Source organism: Dendrobates tinctorius, unplaced genomic scaffold (genome assembly GCF_039654945.1).
Source record: "Dendrobates tinctorius isolate UK_male_01 unplaced genomic scaffold, ASM3965494v1 ptg000159l, whole genome shotgun sequence".
In the NCBI taxonomy this organism is placed as follows: domain Eukaryota; kingdom Metazoa; phylum Chordata; class Amphibia; order Anura; family Dendrobatidae; genus Dendrobates; species Dendrobates tinctorius.
Window position 1 is genome coordinate 14,616,187 of NW_027361826.1, and position 19,604 is coordinate 14,635,790.

At 40.8% G+C, this 19,604-nt stretch overlaps 2 protein-coding genes across 8 annotated transcripts in view; both read left to right on the forward strand.

The window, feature by feature from the left end:
* The window catches only part of ATRIP (ATR interacting protein), a 148,517-nt gene that overhangs the window by 105,142 nt on the left and 23,771 nt on the right, over positions 1-19,604 (forward strand). For all 7 annotated transcript variants that reach the window (XM_073549569.1, XM_073549570.1, XM_073549566.1 and 4 more), the window contains 4 exons: positions 11,044-11,170; positions 13,817-14,443; positions 15,135-15,277; positions 19,467-19,558. In XM_073549569.1, the coding sequence (XP_073405670.1) occupies positions 11,044-11,170; positions 13,817-14,443; positions 15,135-15,277; positions 19,467-19,558 (989 nt within the window). The remainder of the gene's footprint in view (positions 1-11,043; positions 11,171-13,816; positions 14,444-15,134; positions 15,278-19,466; positions 19,559-19,604) is intronic.
* Positions 846-3,876, forward strand: LOC141052344 (uncharacterized). The gene is made up of 2 exons (XM_073549573.1): positions 846-1,843; positions 2,051-3,876. Exons 1-2 carry the CDS (start codon positions 1,642-1,644, stop codon positions 2,881-2,883), a joined length of 1,035 nt encoding a protein of 344 aa, XP_073405674.1. The 5' UTR covers positions 846-1,641; the 3' UTR covers positions 2,884-3,876.

A 19,604-nucleotide genomic window follows, 5' to 3' on the forward strand; every position in this document is an offset into this window, starting at 1 on the left:
AGGCTAGGTCATCAATATCGAAAGCCCTGGAAACCCTCCATAAGGTGCCCATACACCCCAGTTAGCTATTGGCCGCATGAAAGTTCAGTCAACAGCTGAAAACATTTCCTTACATTCCATCCCATGTATGCTGTGCTCAGCAGACGGGTATTTAACGAGTAGAGATAAGTAAGCTCCTGCCAGACGCTTCTCTTGTGAAGGACTTGTACCCGCAGGATCAAAGGGATTGGACGCTGAAGTTCAGCGTGCCTAATTTTCTCCTCTTAGATCATCTGTCAGGGGAGAGTTGGTAGAACCAAGTGAAAACCTTTTGTTAAAGAGGTTGTTCTACGGATGGGTCATTGGTATGTTCGGCTAAGACCTGTTTCACACATCAGTTTTTTCCGTCAGTTAAAATCCGCTAAAATGGCGGACAATGGATTCGTTCTTGTACTGACCACAACGTTTGGCACCGGACCTTTGTTTTAACGGATCCGGCGAAGGAAGAATTTTAAAGGAACCGCAGAGAGAGAGAATTTTTTTTTTTTAACGCCAGAACTGAGTTTAGGGTTAAATTTTCGACACAGGCATTTCTCCCGGGCATGCACAATAGAAAATGCTGATCCGGCTGGGGAAAAAAACGTTTCATTGTCCGTCCTGTCCGCTTAGCGGACGGCAAAATCTTGGTGGATCCGTGAAAAACGGATCTAATGGATGACCATCCGTCAAGATCCGCCGTTAATACAAGTCAAAGGGGGAAAAAACGGATCCGCCAAGAAAAATGGCGGATCCGTTTTTTTTTTTTTTTTTTTTTTTTTTTTTCTTTTTTTGCAAAACGGCGGATTTTGACGGGGAGAAACGGATGTGTGAAACAGGCCTAAGATAACTTCTTTTGTTTAAAGAAGTTGTCCACTTCGCTGATTGGCTGCTGAGGTAACATGACTTAATGTTCAAGAACATGGAATTGTGTCACTACAGAAGTAGTACATAGATTGTACTTATCAGGGTGGATAAAAATCAATGTTTTTTTTTAAAAAAAATCAAAATCGGATATTTTTGATTTAAATCGGATTTTTTTTATTTAAATCAGATTTTTTTCAATAAACTGCTTTTTGAGGAAAATATTTTACCATCCAAAGGTTCTTCCATCATAAGATAAAGCTGAGTTGTTTAACTCAGTAGAATAAAGGCTGTATATGTGTAACATTCACAATGCCATGCTCTTCCAGAGGTTTCTGTAGGATTAGTGGGCAGTTTCTCTCCTATATTATCACAGACGCTCGCTTTACTTACGCAGTTCTCAAAACTGAATTTGACTCCGCAGAGGTCCCAGCCTCTTCTTCACGGCAAAAATGTTACAACATGAACAGAGTTGAGAAAAAGACCTTAATCCTATTGTTCGACAAACCTATGAATACAGAATCAACCCCTTCAGTGCCAAGTCCAAGAAGTTAGACAATATGTTTCTGATTGTTTGGAGTGGAATAGATCTGCACAACACAAGAAGAATGTGAATCTAAGTGTGAGGAGGAGGAAGGGCAAGCAGACAAGAAAATGAAAGTGAAACTTTGAGCACAATACTGCAGCATAGCCACAGACAGACAGACAAGTCTGGATCTGTTTGTGTGTACTATCTGAGGTTTATTACATTCTTTCCTTATAATGGCAGCAGGCCGTAAAAGAGACCCAGTTTGGGAATATTTTAATGAAGCTCCTTCGCCTATCGGTAAGGCAGGCATGCGTGCAAAATGCAAACGATGCAGCAAAGAGATGCAAGGCCTGGTGGCGCGAATGAGGCAACATCATGAGAAGTGCGGTGATGAAGATGACCAAAGAAACACTTCTGAACAGGCAGGATCTTCAGGTTGGTAAACATTTTTATTGAATCCTATTTCTAAAGACTGAACTGTGTGAGAAAAATTATATTTCTTATTACTGCATGTTACTGTCATTTGGTACAGTTATGAAGAAAAACAATTATTCCTTTTGGGGCAGGGGCAGTGATGTGTTGTGTACAATAAGCAGAAATTTTATAAACAATAAAATAACAGCATTGACTTTTTTTGTTTAGGGGAATTCATGGATTCTGGAAACTATCCACCTCCAAGATCACCATCATCCTGTTCTACAGTTTCAGAGTTATCCATCCAGGATAGTGCTTCATTAGCAGCAGCATCATCATCAGACACCCACAGCCACATATCACCATCACCCAAAAGGAAGAAAAAACCTTTACCTCCTGGAACCACCATAGATAGGTTTGTGATAAGAACTAGCAGATTAGAAAAAGAGTTGATTGATGAAAAAACTGCCCAGTTTATTTATGCAACGAACTCTTCTTTCCGTCTGACTGAGAACCCACATTTCATTAATATGGTTCAGTCACTGAGACCAGGATACAGTCCACCCAGCAGAGCTGATGTTGCAGGGAAACTGCTGGATCAAGTGTATGACAGAGAAATGGAGCAATGTGCAACAGCTCTGGAGGGTAAAATTGTTAACCTAAGTATTGATGGGTGGAGTAATGTCCACAATGATCCTATTGTATGTGCTTGTATAACAACAGAAGAAGGTAAAGTCTTCCTTGCACAAACAACTGATACGTCAGGAAATGCACACACAGCAGAATACTTACAAGAAGTGGCAGTAAAAGCTATAACGACATGTGAACAAAAATTCAAATGTCTAGTACGCAGTTTGGTCACTGACAATGCTGCAAACGTATCCAAGATGAGAAGAGATTTAGAAGAGCAGGGAGGGAATACAAAGCTGCTAATAACATATGGTTGCAGTGCTCATTTGCTGCACCTCTTAGCCAAAGACTTAAGTGTTCCAGAAATAAAGGCTAATGTTGTTGAAATTGCTAAATACTTCCGCAATAATAATTTGCTGCAGCAGCTCTGAAAAAGATGGGTGGAACCAAGCTAACGCTCCCACAAGATGTTAGATGGAACTCTGTGGTGGACTGTTTTGAGCAGTATATCAAAAACTGGCCTATTCTGATGACACTTTGTGAAGAAAATCGAGATAAAATAGATGGCACTGTCACGGCCAAAATCCTCAACATTGGGCTTAAGAGAAATGTTGAACATTTGCTGAGCTTCCTGAAACCCATCTCTCAAGCTTTAAACAAAATACAGAAAAATAGCTGTTTTATTGCGGATGCTGTTGAAATTTGGAAGGAACTGAGTGAACACTTAAAAACAGAACTACACATGGACAGAATTAAATTACAAGTAGTAAACAAACGAATGGGACAAGCACTGACTCCAGCTCATTTTTTGGCAAATATTGTCAATATCCAATATCAGGGTCAAAACCTAAGTGCTGAGGAAGAGGAGTTAGCTATGACATGGGTATCCAGCAATCATCCATCTTTAATGCCAACTATAATAAACTTCAGAGCTAAGGGGGAACCATTCAAGAAATATATGTTTGCTGAAGATATTTTAAGGAAGGTCACACCAGTAAACTGGTGGAAGTCACTTAAGCGCTTGGATTTAGAGACTGTTCAAGTAATGATTTCACTTTCAACAGCAGTAGCTTCTTCTGCAAGCGTTGAAAGAATATTCTCTTCCTTTGGACTCATTCATTCTAAATTGAGAAATCGGTTGGGACCCAATAAAGCAGGAAAGCTTGTTTTTCTTTTCCAGATTATGAATAGGAACAAAGAAGAAGATGATGATGAAGATGACGACAAGTGAGCTACAGAGGACAGCAGGGACAGTAGTATTTAAGTTTTTCATGTGTCGGCTGGGCTGACAGTCTAAGTTTCTTAAAATATATATATATTTTGTTTAGCCAAATTAGTTTACAAACATGGATGTTTGTTTAAGCAAATAACTTATGCTGTAATGTTGTTATTGTTTCAGTTGAATAAATCTATTTAAATTGTTATTAAGGTCAGGATTATTTTTCTCCTTCCTAAGTACAACAGAATAGTGGTGTCCAAATATGAATGATTAACCCATTAAACTGGGGAGAAAAAAGTAATATAAAAAGTGATTCTAAAAATCTTCATCTACTTGCATGTTAAAGTAGCAAGAACTAGTTTAGGTAGAAACTTTGATTTAAATCACTGATTTAAATCAAGCCTTACTGACTAGTGATTTAAATCGTGATTTAAATCAGTTAGATTTAAATCAAATCCACCCTGGTACTTATCATACTCTTGCATTACATCCAACCATTTAGGGAAAAAAAATTGAGGCTTATTCTTTAATAAACTTGTGACAAGTTATAGAAGCTAAATCGGGGTATCCATGCAAATCAGGAGAATCAATTCTGAGATTTTTCTGGATTTTTAATACCAGGGATCACAAAGCCAAAATACAAAGAAAAAGGAGGGGGAGATTTTCATCGTAATAATATTTGCAGAAAAGATATACCGTAGTTAGAAGCACTTGGGTAATACTCGGAATTCATATCTTGCCAGATGCATAGTTTTACTGATTTATTGAAACAAATCCAAAGTGGAAAAAAGAGCCGGGCTGAATAAACCGCGCTGACCAGAAAAAACGCACCTTTTAAATGATGGCCTTTATTATGAATAGGGTAGAAATTGGATTTTCCCCGAAGTTGAGAATGAACTATCCCATCTTCCTTGGTTTCCACTGTTTCTCCCCTAGCATGATTTATTGCAAAATGACGCTTAAGGGTTAATTTTCTCACAAAATGCTGCAAATCCATATATAAATCGATATCTCTAGACGTATTTTCAGGGCAAAAAGATAATCCCTTATTCAGAATCGAAATTTCTCCCTCCGTGAAGATATGTTCAGAAGTATTAAAAATATTACCAATCCTTACTACACCCTGTTCAAAAGTACGACCCACATCGATTTCAGAACTTTTCTTTTCCATTAACACAGTCCTGATTTCTTGTTTTTTGTTTTTTTTATTATTTTTTCCTCGAGTTCCCCTTCTACATTTTTTTCTTTTTTGTGATTTTGGTGTAAAGTATCTCGTCATAGTATTTTTTTGTTCCATTACCTTGGGTAAAAAAGATACAGATGCCGATCCCGAGGTAGAATTATCTATTATTATATTCCCCTTTTTAGTTCGATCACACTCAATCCTTATTTTATTATTACTAATTTTATTTTTATTTAGAGTCCTCAAAATTAGTATTTAAAACAATTTCAGAAATACTATCTGGAACAGGAACAAGGGGAGAGTGTGGAACATTATCCACCTCACCCTCCTCAAATCCTGAATTTGTGATTGTTTTTTATGCCCTGATGAAGTGGCTGGTTTTGCCACGAAACGCGTAGGCTTATTAAAGAAGTTTTTTATTATATGGACTGCCGAAGGTGCGTTTTTTTCTGGTCAGCTCGGTTGATTCAGCCCGGCTCTTTTTTCCACTTTGGATTTGTTTCATTTACTACCAGCGGGATACCAGCGACGACCGGACCTTTATGAGTGATTCCCAGTTTGTTGTGACTCACACAACTTCAGCAGGTGAGTCTAACTGATTGGGCTTGCTTGCTATTGTGGTTCTTCAAGACAATACACCCTATGTGCGCTTTCCATTTTTGTTTTTTCACTGATTTATTGAGACATTTCAGCATTTAAGAGAATTTGTCATCACATTTGACCTATCTAAACTATTACTATGGTCATACAGGTTATAGACTGCTGAAAAAAGTCCTACATGTGTGTCTCATGTCAGATGTCTTGTTGTTGAGAACTCATCTTTTATCTCTTTTATATAAACGAGCTCTTCCAGGCTCTGGGGCGGATACTGCCTGGACGATGACTCTGCCTCCAGAGCTTATTTTACATGAATGGGAGTTATCAGTGTGATGGCCGCTCTCCTGATCTAACTGCAGAGCTGTGTGTGGTTATACCTTACACATCTGCAGGATCCTCTCAGCTTCCATCTCACAGAAAGTGCTGCAATATTATTGGAATTCAACAGAGCTCAGAGAGCTGTAAAAAATGTGTTTGCAAGGATGCAAATTTCATTTCTCATGTTCTGTGTTGCTTGTCTCACACTGGTAAGGCCTGTTTCACACTTCCGTTTTTTCAAATCCGTCAAAATCCGTTGGTTTCCGTAAAAAAACGGATCCGCCATTTTTTTTGCAGGATCCGTTTTTTTGTCCCATAGACTTCCATTAGTGGTTACCGCGGATCCGTCAAAAAAACGGATCCGTTTTTTTAAAAACGGATCCGTTTGCATCAGTTTCCGTCAAAAAAACGGAAACGGATCCGTTTGGCGGACACAAAAACGGAAGTGTGAAACAGGCCTTACGCTCACTTTTATTTAAAATAATCTCTGGAGGCAGATTTATCTTCCAGACAGACAACCTCCCCATAGCCTGGAAGAGGTCCTGTACATATAAAAAAAATATGTATTTCTCTAGAAAAAGACATCAGATTTCAGATATCAAGGTATCATTTTATTCAGCTTTCTATGACCTACATGTCCATATAGATGGCTTAGGAGGGTTGATCCTACTGACAGATTCTCTGTAATCATGTGATGTCATAGACCCAATGGAAAAAAAAAATTATATGAGTAGATAGGCAAAATGATCAATTGTAAGTACACAGAGGAGCAAAGGCCTAGCTTGTGCACCTCCACTCCATTCAGGCTGGGGTTGCAGAGACCTGTTCTCTGGATCACTGGGAGTGTCACTGTTGAAAATGTACTCCTAAGGAGCATGTATGCCTGGCAGTGAGTAAACTTAACTTTTAAACAACCCTTTAAGATTTATCCTCTAGGGAGGGTAAAGGCCCTTTTACATTTAGCGATGCACCAGCGATCCGACCAGCGATCCGACCCGGTCAGGATCGCTGGTGCATCGCTAAATGATCGCTAGTGAGCTTTCATACAGAAAGATCTCACAGCGATGCAGCAGCGACGCAGCGCACGATACTCACCTTTCACACACAGCAATCCTGACGTCCTCCCTCCCGCATCCACACGTCGCTCGTCGTCACAGCAGGAAGTCTCAGCAGGAAGCTGACGACGAGAAATGGAGCCGGACATTCTCGTGCGATCAGCGATAACCAGCGGGGGAGGCGGTCGCTGGTAAGTATCACACATAGCGATATCGCTAGCAATATCGCTTTAACGTCACAAAACCAGTGACGTTTTAGCGATATTGCTAGCGATATCGCTTAGTGTAAAACCCCCTTTAGGCTCTAACTGCTTAGAACCCCCACTGATACCAAGAACTGTGGCTCTGAAGAGCCGCTGCTGAATGGAGCGGAGATGGATCATATGCACTGTTGCTCCATTCATTCTAATAGGAGTGCCACATTCGGCAATCTTCGGGGCTCCCATTTAGAAAGAACGGAGAGGCAGTGTGCATGATGGATCTCTGCTCCTTCATTGAGGGACTTGGCAGTCAGATCCCCAGAGAATGGAAAGTACTTCCCTGTGGGTACAGGGATAATTTTATATGTAAGAACACTTCTTTAAAGTGGCTGACCTTTTAAATAATTTATAGTTAAAATTAACAAATGGATTTAAGATGCATATTGTCACAACTCTGTGGCACCTTCACTGTCCCTATCGTTAGGGCGACCTAGCTGTCCCTGCTCCCCAATTTACTTCTGGTGGTTAAGAGGCCAGGGTCATGTAACTTACTGACCTCCTGAATCAGCCCTATATCTTTTGACCTCCCCCACCCAGGGAAATGGGGAGTATTAGTGTATGTATACAGGTGCTACTCACAAAATTAGAATATAATAAAAAAGTTAACTTATTTCAGTTTTTCAATACAAAAAGTAAAATTCATATATTATGTAGTCATTACAGACATTGATCTATTTCAAGTGATTTTTTCTGTTAATGTTGATAATGGCTTACAGCCAACGAAAACCCAAAAGTCATTATCTCAGTAAATTAGAATACTTTATAACACCAGATTGAAAAATGATTGTAAAATCTGAAATGTTGGCCCACTGAAATGTTGTATGGAAACTTCATACTAGATCTTAAAAATCCAGGTCCCAGAGTCTGGAGGAAGAGTGGAGAGGCCACAATCCAAGCTGCTGAGGTCTATTGTGAAGTTTCCACAATCAGTGATGGTTTGGGGAGCCATGTCATCTGCTGGTGTAGGTCCACTGTGTTTTATCAAGACCAAAGTCAGTGTAGCCATCTACCAGGAAATTTTAGAGCACTTCATGCTTCCCTCTGCCGACAAGCTTTTTGGAGATGGAAATTTCATTCTCCAGCAGGACTTGGCACCTGTCCACACTGCCAAAAGTACCAATACCTGGTGTAAAAACAACAGTATCACTGTGCTTGATTGGCCAGCAAACTCGCCTGACCTTAGCCCCATAGGGAATCTATGGGGTATTGTCAAGAGGAAGAATGAGATACGCCATACCCAACAATGCAAACAAGCTGAAGGCTGCTATTAAAGCAACCTGGGCTTCCATAACACCTCAGCAGTGCCACAGGCTGATCGCCTCCATGCCACGCGCATTGATGCAGTAAGTGATGCCAAAGGAGCCTCGACCAAGCATTGAGTGCATTTACAGAACATACATTTCAGTAGGCCACAATTTCAGATTTTACAACATTTTTCAAGCTGGTGTTATAAAGAATTGTAATTTACTGAGATAATGACTTTTGGATTTTCATTGGCTGTAAGCCATAATCATCAACAATGACAGAAATCATAGAATCGTAGAGTTGGACGGGACCTCCTGGGCCATCTGGTCCAACCCCCTGCTCAAAGCAGGATTCGCTAACTCACCCCAGACAGATGTCTGTCCATCCTCTGTTTGAAGACTTCTATTGAAGGAGAACTCACCACCTCTCCTCGCAGCCTGTGCCACTCATTAATCACTCTGTCAAAAAGTTTTTTCTAATATCTAATGTGTCTCCTCCCATTCAGTTTCATCCCATTGCTTCTAGTCTTTCCTTGTGCAAATGAGAATAAGGATGATCCTTCTACAATGTGATAATAAACACTTGAAATGGATCACTCTGTTTGTAATGACTCTATAATATGTTTTTCACTTTTTGGTATGTTGACCTGAAATTAACTTTTTTGATGATATTCTAATTTTGTGAGAAGTACCTGTATATACAAACCAGGCTAAGAAAGGAGGATGTACAGGGATAAAAGAAAATGCCAAACATATAAATATAAGCACACACAGAGAGGCCGGGGTCACACTTGCAAGAAACTCACACGAGTCTTGCATCTCAATACCCGGCACTGCCGCCGACACTCGGGACCGGAGCGCTCGGCTGCATAGAAATACATGTAGCGGCACACTCCAGTCCCAAGTGCCAGCGGCAGTGCCGGGTATTGAGATGTGAGACTCGTGCGAGTTTCTCGCAAGTGTGACCCCGGCCTAATGCTGGGAATCCAGATTGCCAGTGGCGAGTATATATAGGAGAGGGGAGTGGCCAATACTGAACAGCTGAGATCATTCAAGCAGGGAAAAGCTGCAAAGACTCTAAGCTGAACCGTTTTACCCCTGCACTGTTAGCAGAAACCTGCACCCTTTAATATGAAGGGGAAGTGCTTCTAATCAGTGCAGGAGTACGTGAAATCAGACCCTGCGGTCTTCTAGCCCTTCTCTGTCACGGTAAACTCGTGACACATATATTGATCTTATTAATGTTCCCATTTTTAGAAGTTGTGTCTCATTTCCTTTATTAGTAAAGCCAGTCTCCCTCCTTTTGGGTAGCCTTTGGTACTGGTCACATAGTGGCTGTAAATAGTACTGCATGTGACCGTATACAGTACTCCACTGCAGAGAAACCAACAGAACAGTATTCGAATTTAGGTCAATAAAGAAGTACCATATTGTAATCTAAATACAAAAATTCGGATAATAATAAGAGAAACAATATCTTTATTATAAAAGTATACTTTTATTAAAATAGGGTAACAATAGTATACAACCGTGTCCTCTGTGTATAATAATAATTAAAATAAAGATTGAAGAAATACCAAAGACATAGCAGGCTGGCAGGTCATTAATCCCAAATATGTACATATATATATATAAATGATCCTGATACATAAAAAATCTTTCTCATATAGATACGTGAAAATATAAGTGGGGAATTTGTATATAAACACCCTGAGAAAACGAAAATATATCTGATGTAAACAAATTGTCAATATCCAAAAAATTCAAAAAATTGTCATCTTGATATGAAGTGCCAAGAGAACAATATAACTATTACAAATAGTTAAATAAAAAATTGTCATCTCAATATAAAGTGCCAAGTGCCAAGAGAACAATATAACTATTACAAATAGTTAAATAAGGTGCTTTTCAAACAAACAACATATACCTTGGAACCAAAATGCCAAGTGCAATATAAATAATAATCATTAAAAGTGCCAATGTGCATATAGTTAGGGTAAATAATGAGAGAGAATGAGAAAGGTGTATACCTGAAGCACAGCCTGCCGGTCACAGAGAAACACAGCCCCGACGCGCGTTTCGGAATTGATCCTTCGTCCACTGCACTAAGATGTTATTAAAGAAGAGGCTGAATGAAGTATATTGTCAAATGCCCCTCCATCCATGCTCATCTTATGGATGGGATCAAGGATTCACAAAACGAGTGGGCACAGGACACCGCTTTAACTGATGGATGCATTGAGTTGAACATCTGCATTTTTAGAAACCCATTTAGTGGCTATGACTATAGCTAATCTATGGTGGGTGTAGAGGAAAGAGCATTAACCTATTAGTTCTGAAACATTGATATCCTGTGTAAGTGATCGGCTCCCCTGGACAAGTGGGGTTAGCTGAAGAAGTGCTCAGGTAAATCCATAAGCCAGACTTCAGCGTAACCCGCCTTTTTGATGGAGAACAGTCAAAAGGGGCACAGCACTGAGGAGGGGGGAGCAGTGAGGAGTAGCTGCTGTCACACTGAATTACAAGTGTTCTAAAGATGTTAGAACTGCACTGGGCATCTCATCTTTATAGATTGAGGGCAGGCACAGTACAAAAAATGTTTTTATTTTCCTGGAGTACACTTTTAAGGAATAACTGTAAAAACCTAGACTGTAAAAATCGTTCCATATTTTAATGTTCTTTTTTCTGTTTATTTTTTTCTTCTCTTTTTATTAGGTTCTGTCTTGCTAAGTACTTTAATGCAACAGTCAGAGCCCTTTGGTCCCCCTGGTCTATACGACCTTCTCCACAGTAACCCGTGCGGAATGACAGTACCTTCTATACAGAGAGCCCAATCAAACAAGTGAGCAAAAATCAAGGATATATTGCCTATTGTAGGAAGAGAATAATGTAGGTCCTTTGATCCTGCAAAACTCTTTAAAGGGAATCTGTGAACAGGTTTTTGCCACCTCATCTGAGAGTAGCATAATGTAGGGACAGAGACACGGTTTCCAACGATGTATCACTTAGATTACTGGGTGCAGCCTTCCTGACACAGTCGGAGCTTTTAGTTTTGGCATAAAGCAGAGCTGAGAAAGCTGCCCCTGCTGACACCATGCTCTGTATATACAATGTCCATAGACAGTGAGGTGCTTATCACAGGAGGGCGCGTTGCCGGACTCATGTAGCCCAGTAATCTTGGGCTACTTTTACACTTACCACATTTTTTGCAGCCTGTTTTTGCGGACTGTATCGTTGCAATTTTTACGGGCCGCCGCAATAATGGGCCACAAAAAAGGTTGCGGATCGCCGTTTTTTTATTTTTCCAATACTATTGAAATAGTATTGGAAAAAAAAAACGCGTTCCGCAAAATCGGAAGTCATGGTGCTCTGCAAAAACAAACTTCTGTTTTTTGTTTTTTTTTGCAGCCCCATTGTTTTTGAGTGGGGGGCGTGTCCTTACGCTGTATAAAAGATCGAGCAATCTCGATCTTTTATCACAGCCGCAAATACGGCCCCCACGGCCGTATGGGTCTCGGCGCACCGTGTAATTTTTGCAGGCCAATTTTGCGGCCCCATAGGAATATATTGGGGCCGCAAAATTGGCCCTCAAAAACACTAAGTGTAAAAGCAGCCTTAGTCTCTTAGTGATAAATCCTTCACAGTTAGCAAACTCTAAAGCACTGCACTTTGACAAGTGACACATTCGTGAATTCTGTGTTTCAGCCTCTATCTTCTGCTGTCTTCGGATTACATGGCAAAAACCTGTTGACAGATTCCGTTTAAGAGAAAACATTCATAATTGAAATTATTTACTTTAAGTTTAAAATGATTGTTTAATAGTAACATTGTAAAAGACATACTTTTTTTTAACAAATATTGCATTTAACTGGTATTGTGACATTATTTAAATTATGTTTATGGGATAATCTTTAATCACTGAATCGCAGGACACATGATAAATGTATGGACAGTGGGGAGCAGTAGTGCACATGTTTAACTACCGCTTCCATACACCGTGAGGAGAGTGGAGGTCAGGCATTCACATTACTGTTTTACATAGGGGACTAAATTGCTCGTGATTGATTGGGATCCCAGGAGTCAGGTCACCAGCCATCATTTATTTTCTTTTTATTTATAATATGTATGGGTGATAAATGCTTTATTTATATAGCACCATTGATTCCATGGTGCTGTACATGAAAAGGGGTTACAACAAAATACAGATATCACTTACAGTAGACTTACTTACAAAGATAGACTAGTACAGAAGGAAGAGGACCCTACCCTTGCGGGCTTATATTCTACAGGATTATGGGGAAGGAGACCGTAGGTTGGGGGTTGCAGTAGCTCAGATGGTGTTGAGATGGCAGCATGGTCCTTGCAGGTTGTAAGCTTTCTTGAAGAGAGAGGTTTTCAGGTTCTGTCTGAAGGATCCAAATGTGGTGGATAATCGGACATGTTGGGGCACATAATTCAAGTGGATGGTGGCTATTCGGATGAAGTCTTGGAGGTGATTGGGTGAGGAACAAATCAGTGTGGAGGAAGTTATGGGAAGACAGGAGATTGTGCGAGGGAAGATAACGGGAGATTAGTTCGAGATGTACTAAGGAGAAAGGTTATGGATGGTTTTGTAGGTCGGTGTTACTAGATACGCTGGGGAATTGGGAGCCAGTGAAGGGATTTGCGGAGGAGTAGCGGGGAGCGAGAAACTAGTCCGACAGCAGAGTTAAGGACGGACTGTAGAGGTGAGAGAGTGTGAGCAGGTAGGCCACAGTGGAGAATGTTACAGTAATCAAGGTGGGAGATATGGATACGCACAAGCAATTTGGTAGAGTGTGAGTGGTAAGGAAAGGACGGATTCTGGAATTCTTTTTGAGCTGATGGCGAGAACTTGGATGTGTGGTTTGAAGGACAGGGCAGAGTCCAGGATTACTCCGAGGCAGCGGATTTCCGTTACAGGGGAAAGCGTGAAGTCATTTATTGTGATAGATCAGGTAGGGAAGATACGTGAGATGGAGGAAAGATGAGTTCAGACTTCTCCATTTTGAGAGTGGGGAAGCGAGAAGTGAAGAATGAGAGTACGGCTGATAGACACACAGGGATTTTGGACGGCAGAGAGGTGACGTCTGAGCCATCAGCATACAGATGGTACTCAAAGCCATAGGACTTAATGAGTTGTCCCAGGCCATGAATATAGATAAAGAGTAGGGGTCCTAGGACAGAGCCATGGGGACTCCTATAGAGAGAGGGTGGGATGAGGTGGGAGATGTGCAGTTGGAAAGGCATGCTGATATCCAGGATAGGGCGAGGTCATTGATGCCAAAGGAAGAGAGAATGTGTGGTAGGAGGCAGTGGTCAACTATGTCAAAGTCAGAGGACAGGTCTAGAAGGAAGAGGGTTTTGAGACAACCCCTTTAGGAAAAGGTAAAGGCAGGAGTCAGGACACATCTGTATATCATTGTATTTGTTCTTGACGGTGTCATAACAGTAATTCTGTGTTATTAAGCACTGCAGGCACATTAAGTCCCAGCGTTACGGCTCCATCACAATCTGCAGCCCTTAAAGACTGTCAGAAACTGGCAATTTCTGGACTCAATTCAATTGCCTTGGGTGATGAAGAAACAGAAAAAGATTCACCATACCAAAGTGGAAAAAGACACCTCGGCAAAATGTGCCGGCTTGCAGGTGCTCTGCACATATTGCCTCTCGTGCAGTATCACATTACTGCGTACTACCAGGCCCTGCAGTCTCTGGAGAAATCAGACCTTGGTTCGCCCGATAGTCAAACCATATCGGCCACTGACAGCCATACGACGACCAATGCAGAAGACTCCATTTCAAGATATACAGAACCTGCGCTGGCCTCACTTGAGGTCTTATATCATCTTGTGTTTTCTAGCCTAGACGTTGTACAGACTATGGTGCAGAAAAATACAGCAAGAATTACCCCATCAGAAGCAGAGCAAGAGTCTCATACTGTGGTAAATGAACGAATGCTGCATCCTTTATTTAACTTAATAGTACTGCTCTTGTCCTCTACTGTTGTCACCTATAAGAGAGAAACTATTCGAGAGCAGGCGCTCCGCGTACTGGTGAAATTGGCAGAAAATTCATCTAACGACCAGTTGACCAGGTAATCTATCCATGATTTCATTTATTTTTTAATACATTTTTAAAGTTAAGTCCATCACTTCTTGGAATTGGAGAGTGGAAGATGAGAGGGTCTGTTAGCAGTTTATTCAACCTGCTCAACCCTTAGAATCCTAGAATGTTAGTTGGAGAGGACCTCCAGGGTCTTTGTGTCCAACCCCCTGCTCACAAAACCATCTCAGCCTTGCCTCTAGTAATTTGTTGGGGCATATTTTATAGAGCCATCCTAACCGTTTTAACCGCAAGTAAAACGGGGCAGGCACTGCATATCCACCTCTGCTGTGCTTTCTCCTTTTCTCCAGACCACTACCGGCCTCTGGTCTTTGGTCACTATTCTCTCAATGACCTGTCTCCTCTGCTCAGGGATCTTCATTGTTTAGATTCGCTACATCAGAAGAGCTGCGCAAGTGCAGTAATCTTCTAATGACGTTATGAGATCAATGGACCAACTCCTGCAACATCATCAGGAGCTTACTATGCATGCATCGCCCCCTCCGATGAGATGAACTCTGGTAATGACAACGCCTGCGAAGGATGATCATACGTCATAAATGCTCTAACTTGGAATACCCCTTTAAGACATTTTCGGTTCTAAAATGATTGTTAAAAATACTGTTAGTTACGTTCTTAATACTTTTTCCTGTGCTGACTATCCTCAAATCATTTTCCCTTAGGTTTCAGGGATTGCTCAGCTCTCCTGTGCTGCTTCAATGTTTATCTCCAGATGCTTCTCTCTCTCTGGTTCTCAAGACTGTCCGGATGCTGGCTCTTCTTGCAGATGATGAGAGGCTAGCTGGTCTCTTGTGTTCGGGATCAGGTTAGTGATCCTTTATGCTTTGGGAAAAAATCCCAATACACTTGCGTTACAGATCATATCACTTTTAAAATGGTGTCTGAGCAGCAGGCAGCATATTTTAAAGCCACAAGAGATAAGCAGTTTGACAGGGAGAAGTGGAGTTTATTACATGTGTTTTCCAATTTTACAAAAGTGGTCCCCAAACATTAGTACCTATGTAAAATAACAAACTGATAATACTCACCCTCCCTTGGTCTAGCGCTGGTTCACCGCCAGTACTCCAATCCAATGTGTTTTATTTGATTGTCACATCGACAGCACACATCACAGCTGTAACGAATGACACTTTTTGGAACTTAGAGACCTTTTTTTTTTTTTTTTTTGCACTGGCCCTAATTAGAAAGCATACTAAAGAGAGTAAGATGTGCCTAATTTAGTAAGAGACACATTAGAACTTCTTGGTAACTACAGTTAGGTCCATATATATTTGGACAACATTTTTCTACTTTTGGTTATAGACAATACCACAATGGATTTTAAACAAAACAATTCAGATGCAGTTGAAGTTCAGACTTTCAGCCTTCATTTGAGGGTATCAACATTAAAATTAGATGAAGGGCTTAGGAGTTTCAGCTCCTTAACATGTGCCACCCTGTTTTCAAAGGGACCAAAAGTAATTAGACAGATTAAATAGTTGTAAATAAAATGTTCATTTCTAGTACTTGGTTGAAAACCCTTTGTTGGCAATGACTGCCTGAAGTCTTGAACTCATGGACATCACCAGACGCTGTGTTTCCTCCTTTTTGTTGCTCTGCCAGGCCTTCACTGCGGTGGTTTTCAGTTGCTGTTTGCTTGTGGGCCTTTCTGTCCGAAGTTTAGTCTTTAGCAAGTGAAATGCATGCTCAATTGGGTTGAGATCAGGTGACTGACTTGGCCATTCAAGAATATTCCACTTCTTTGCTTTAATAAACTCCTGGGTTGCTTTGGCTTTATGTTTTGGGTCATTGTCCATCTGTAGTATGAAATGACGACCAATCAGTTTGGCTGGATCTGAGCACACAGTATGGCTCTGAATACCTCAGAATTCATTCGGCTGCTTCTGTCCTGTGTCACATCATCAATAAACACTAGTGACCCAGTGCCACTGGCAGCCATGCATGCCCAAGCCATCACACTGCCTCCGCCGTGTTTTACAGATGATGTGGTATGCTTTGGATCATGAGCTGTACCACGCCTTCGCCATACTTTTCTCTTTCCATCATTCTGGTAGAGGTTGATCTTGGTTTCATCTGTCCAAAGAATGTTCTTCCAGAACTGTGCTGGCTTTTTTAGATGTTTTTTAGCAAAGTCCAGTCTAGCCTTTTGATTCTTGATGCTTATGAGTGGCTTGCACCGTGCAGTGAACCCTCTGTATTTACTTTCATGCAGTCTTCTCTTTATGGTAGATTTGGATATTGATACGCCTACCTCCTGGAGAGTGTTGTTCACTTGGTTGGCTGTTGTGAAGGGGTTTCTCTTCACCATGGAGACTATTCTGCGATCATCCACCACTGTTGTCTTCCGTGGGCGCCCAGGTCTTTTTGCATTGATGAGTTCACCAGTGCTTGCTTTCTTTCTCAGGATGTACCAAACTGTAGATTTTGCCACTTCTAATGTTGTAGCAATTTCTCGGATGGGTTTTTTCTGTTTTTACAGCTTAAGGATGGCTTGTTTCACCTGCATGGAGAGCTCCTTTGACCGCATGTTTCCTTCACAGCAAAACCTTCCAAATGCAAGCACACCTGAAATTAACTCCAGGCCTTTTATCTGCTTAATTGAGAATGACATAATGAAGGGATTGCCCACACCTGTCCATGAAATAACTTTGGAGTCAATTGTCCAATTACTTTTGGTCCCTTTAAAAACAGGGTGGCACATGTTAAGGAGCTGAAACGCCTAAACCCTTCATCCAATTTTAATGTGGATACCCTCAAATGAAACCTGAAAGTCTGAACTTCAACTGCATCTGAATTGTTTTGTTTAAAATTCATTGTGGTAATGTCTAGAACCAAAATTAAAAAAATGTCTCTGTCCAAATACATATGGACCTAACTGTAGGCATGCGTTTTGATATATTTCCCAGGAATGGTATAAGTTTTTACTATAATTTACTCCAGTTTCTGGTGTAAATTTGTCAGACTGCATACGGTCCCTTCTTTTCTACTAAGCTCCTGTTCGACAGCTGCAACACAAGTAGGGATTACCTGTTTGTTATGCAATCCCTGCATATGTTGTGACTGTCACCTGACTCGAGACATGCAGCTGCGGCAACTCAAACATAGTATTCAAGCACCCAAAAGATACTCTATTAGCACCCGAACCTGCTCGGATAACACATTATCCAAGCACGTTCACTCATCACTACTTAAATCCCTTTATTTTCTTATTTGGTTAGTGGGCAGTCCAAATTATTGATTGACAGCCTTTCCTATAGAACTTTTGCTGTCAAAGATGTACACTTAAAGGAGCAGCTTTTATGACATCCAGTTCTAAATCAATAGGCAATTATAAGGAGTCGGCCCTTTTGCTTGCTATAACAGCTTCCACTCTACTCTGGAAGACTTTCTACAAGGTTTTGAAGGGTATGAGGGAATTTTTGCCCCCTTCATCCAGGTGAGCATTTGTGAGATCAGGCACTGATGGCGGAGGAGAGGGACTGGCTTCCAATATCCATTCTAATTAATCCCAGAGGTATATGATTGGGTTGAGGTGTGGGATCTGTGCTGCCGGTCAAGTTCATCCACACCAAACTTTCCCAACCATGTCTTTATGGAGCTTGTTTTTTCACTGAAGCACAATCATTCTGGCACATAAAAGGGTATTCTCCAAACTGTTCCCACAAGGTTGGAACCATATAGTTGTCCACAATGTCTTGTTCTGAAGCATTATGCTCTCCCTTCACTCTGGTCCTAAGCAGCCCCTAGGCCTCCCCCTGGAAACAGCCCCATAGCATTATCCCTCCTCCACCAAATGTTAGTGTACAGTCAGGCAGGTAACGTTCTCCTGGCATTCACCAAACCTAGACTTCTCATCAAATGCCAGATAGCGAAGTTGATTGATTAATCGACAGAACATGTTTCCACTGCACCAGAGTCTAGTAGTGGGAGCTTTACACCACTTTATCTGACGTTTGGCATTGTGCTTGGTGGTGTAAGGCTTGCATGCAGCTGCGTAGCCGTGGAAACTCATGCCACGACACTCCTGCTGCACAGTTTTTGTGTTGATGTTAATGCCAGAGGAGTTTTGTGCTCTGTAGTTAGAGTGAGCAGAACACTGGTGTCTTTTATGTACTATAGCACCAAGTTGTCTCCACTTTCTTGCTGTTCCTATGGAATTTAACTCCCTACCAACATCCGCCATACATGTATGGTGCAAGTTGGTAGTGGACGTTATAGGTCTTGAAAAATGGCATCTCAGATGGGGGTTTTTTTGTTTGTTTTTTTTACCACTAAAATAAAATCAAACTTGTCTCTTATTTTTATTTATTTATTTTTTAATCGCTGTAATTGTACTGATTTGGACAATGATAATACCATGTAATTTTTACTCCACAATGTATGCAGAAACAATGTCTGAATTGGGTTTGTTTTCCTCTTTGCATTTTCACTGCACTTGGATTTTTTTTCCCATTTTCTAGCAAATTATGTGGTAAAATAAATTTAGTCATTCAAAAGTACAACTCATCCTCCAAAAAACAAGCCCTTCGTGGTGTCATGGTTTTTCCGTGACAGAGAGGAGCCAGAAGACAGCGCTGTCAGTATTCTCCTACTCCTGCGCTTATTAAAAGCACTTCACCTTCATATTAAACAGGGCAGGTTTCTTCTAGCAGTGAAGGGTTCATCTGTTTAGTTGAGAACTCTCAGCTGTTCAGTGTTGGCCACTCCACTCTCCTGTATATTTTAGCTTCTGGCAAGCAGGCATTGAGTTAGCTTCCTGCTGCATGGTTCAGGAGCTGGAGGAGTTTTATTGTTTGAGAAGACGTTTGATGATTTATCTAAAAACTGCTGCTGTAAGTGGTTAAAAGAAATGTGTGTCGCTAACACAATTTTAAAAAGTCTAGTTTTATTGTCTTTTGACGTTTTGGGTGTCAAAACGCATGTTCTTGATTCTTGTAGATTGTCAGGATTTATTCCTGCCAATGTTAATTTTTTTTTATTTTATTTCAATATAGAAAATTGTCTCTTGCTTGCCTTGTATACATACGTAATTTCCAGACCAGATAAACAAGCTTCGGACAAGCATTGGCTTCTATTAGAGCATGAGGTACATAATAATTTTATGTAATTTTAGTGTATATGTTACATTTCAT

Coding starts and splice junctions, on each gene's coding strand:
- LOC141052344 (XM_073549573.1), top strand. CDS start 1,642: ATGGCAGCAGGCCGTAAAAGAGACCCAGTTTGGGAATATTTTAATGAA. Junction 1,844..2,050: donor TGAACAGGCAGGATCTTCAG/GTTGGTAAACAT, acceptor TTTTTTGTTTAG/GGGAATTCATGGATTCTGGA.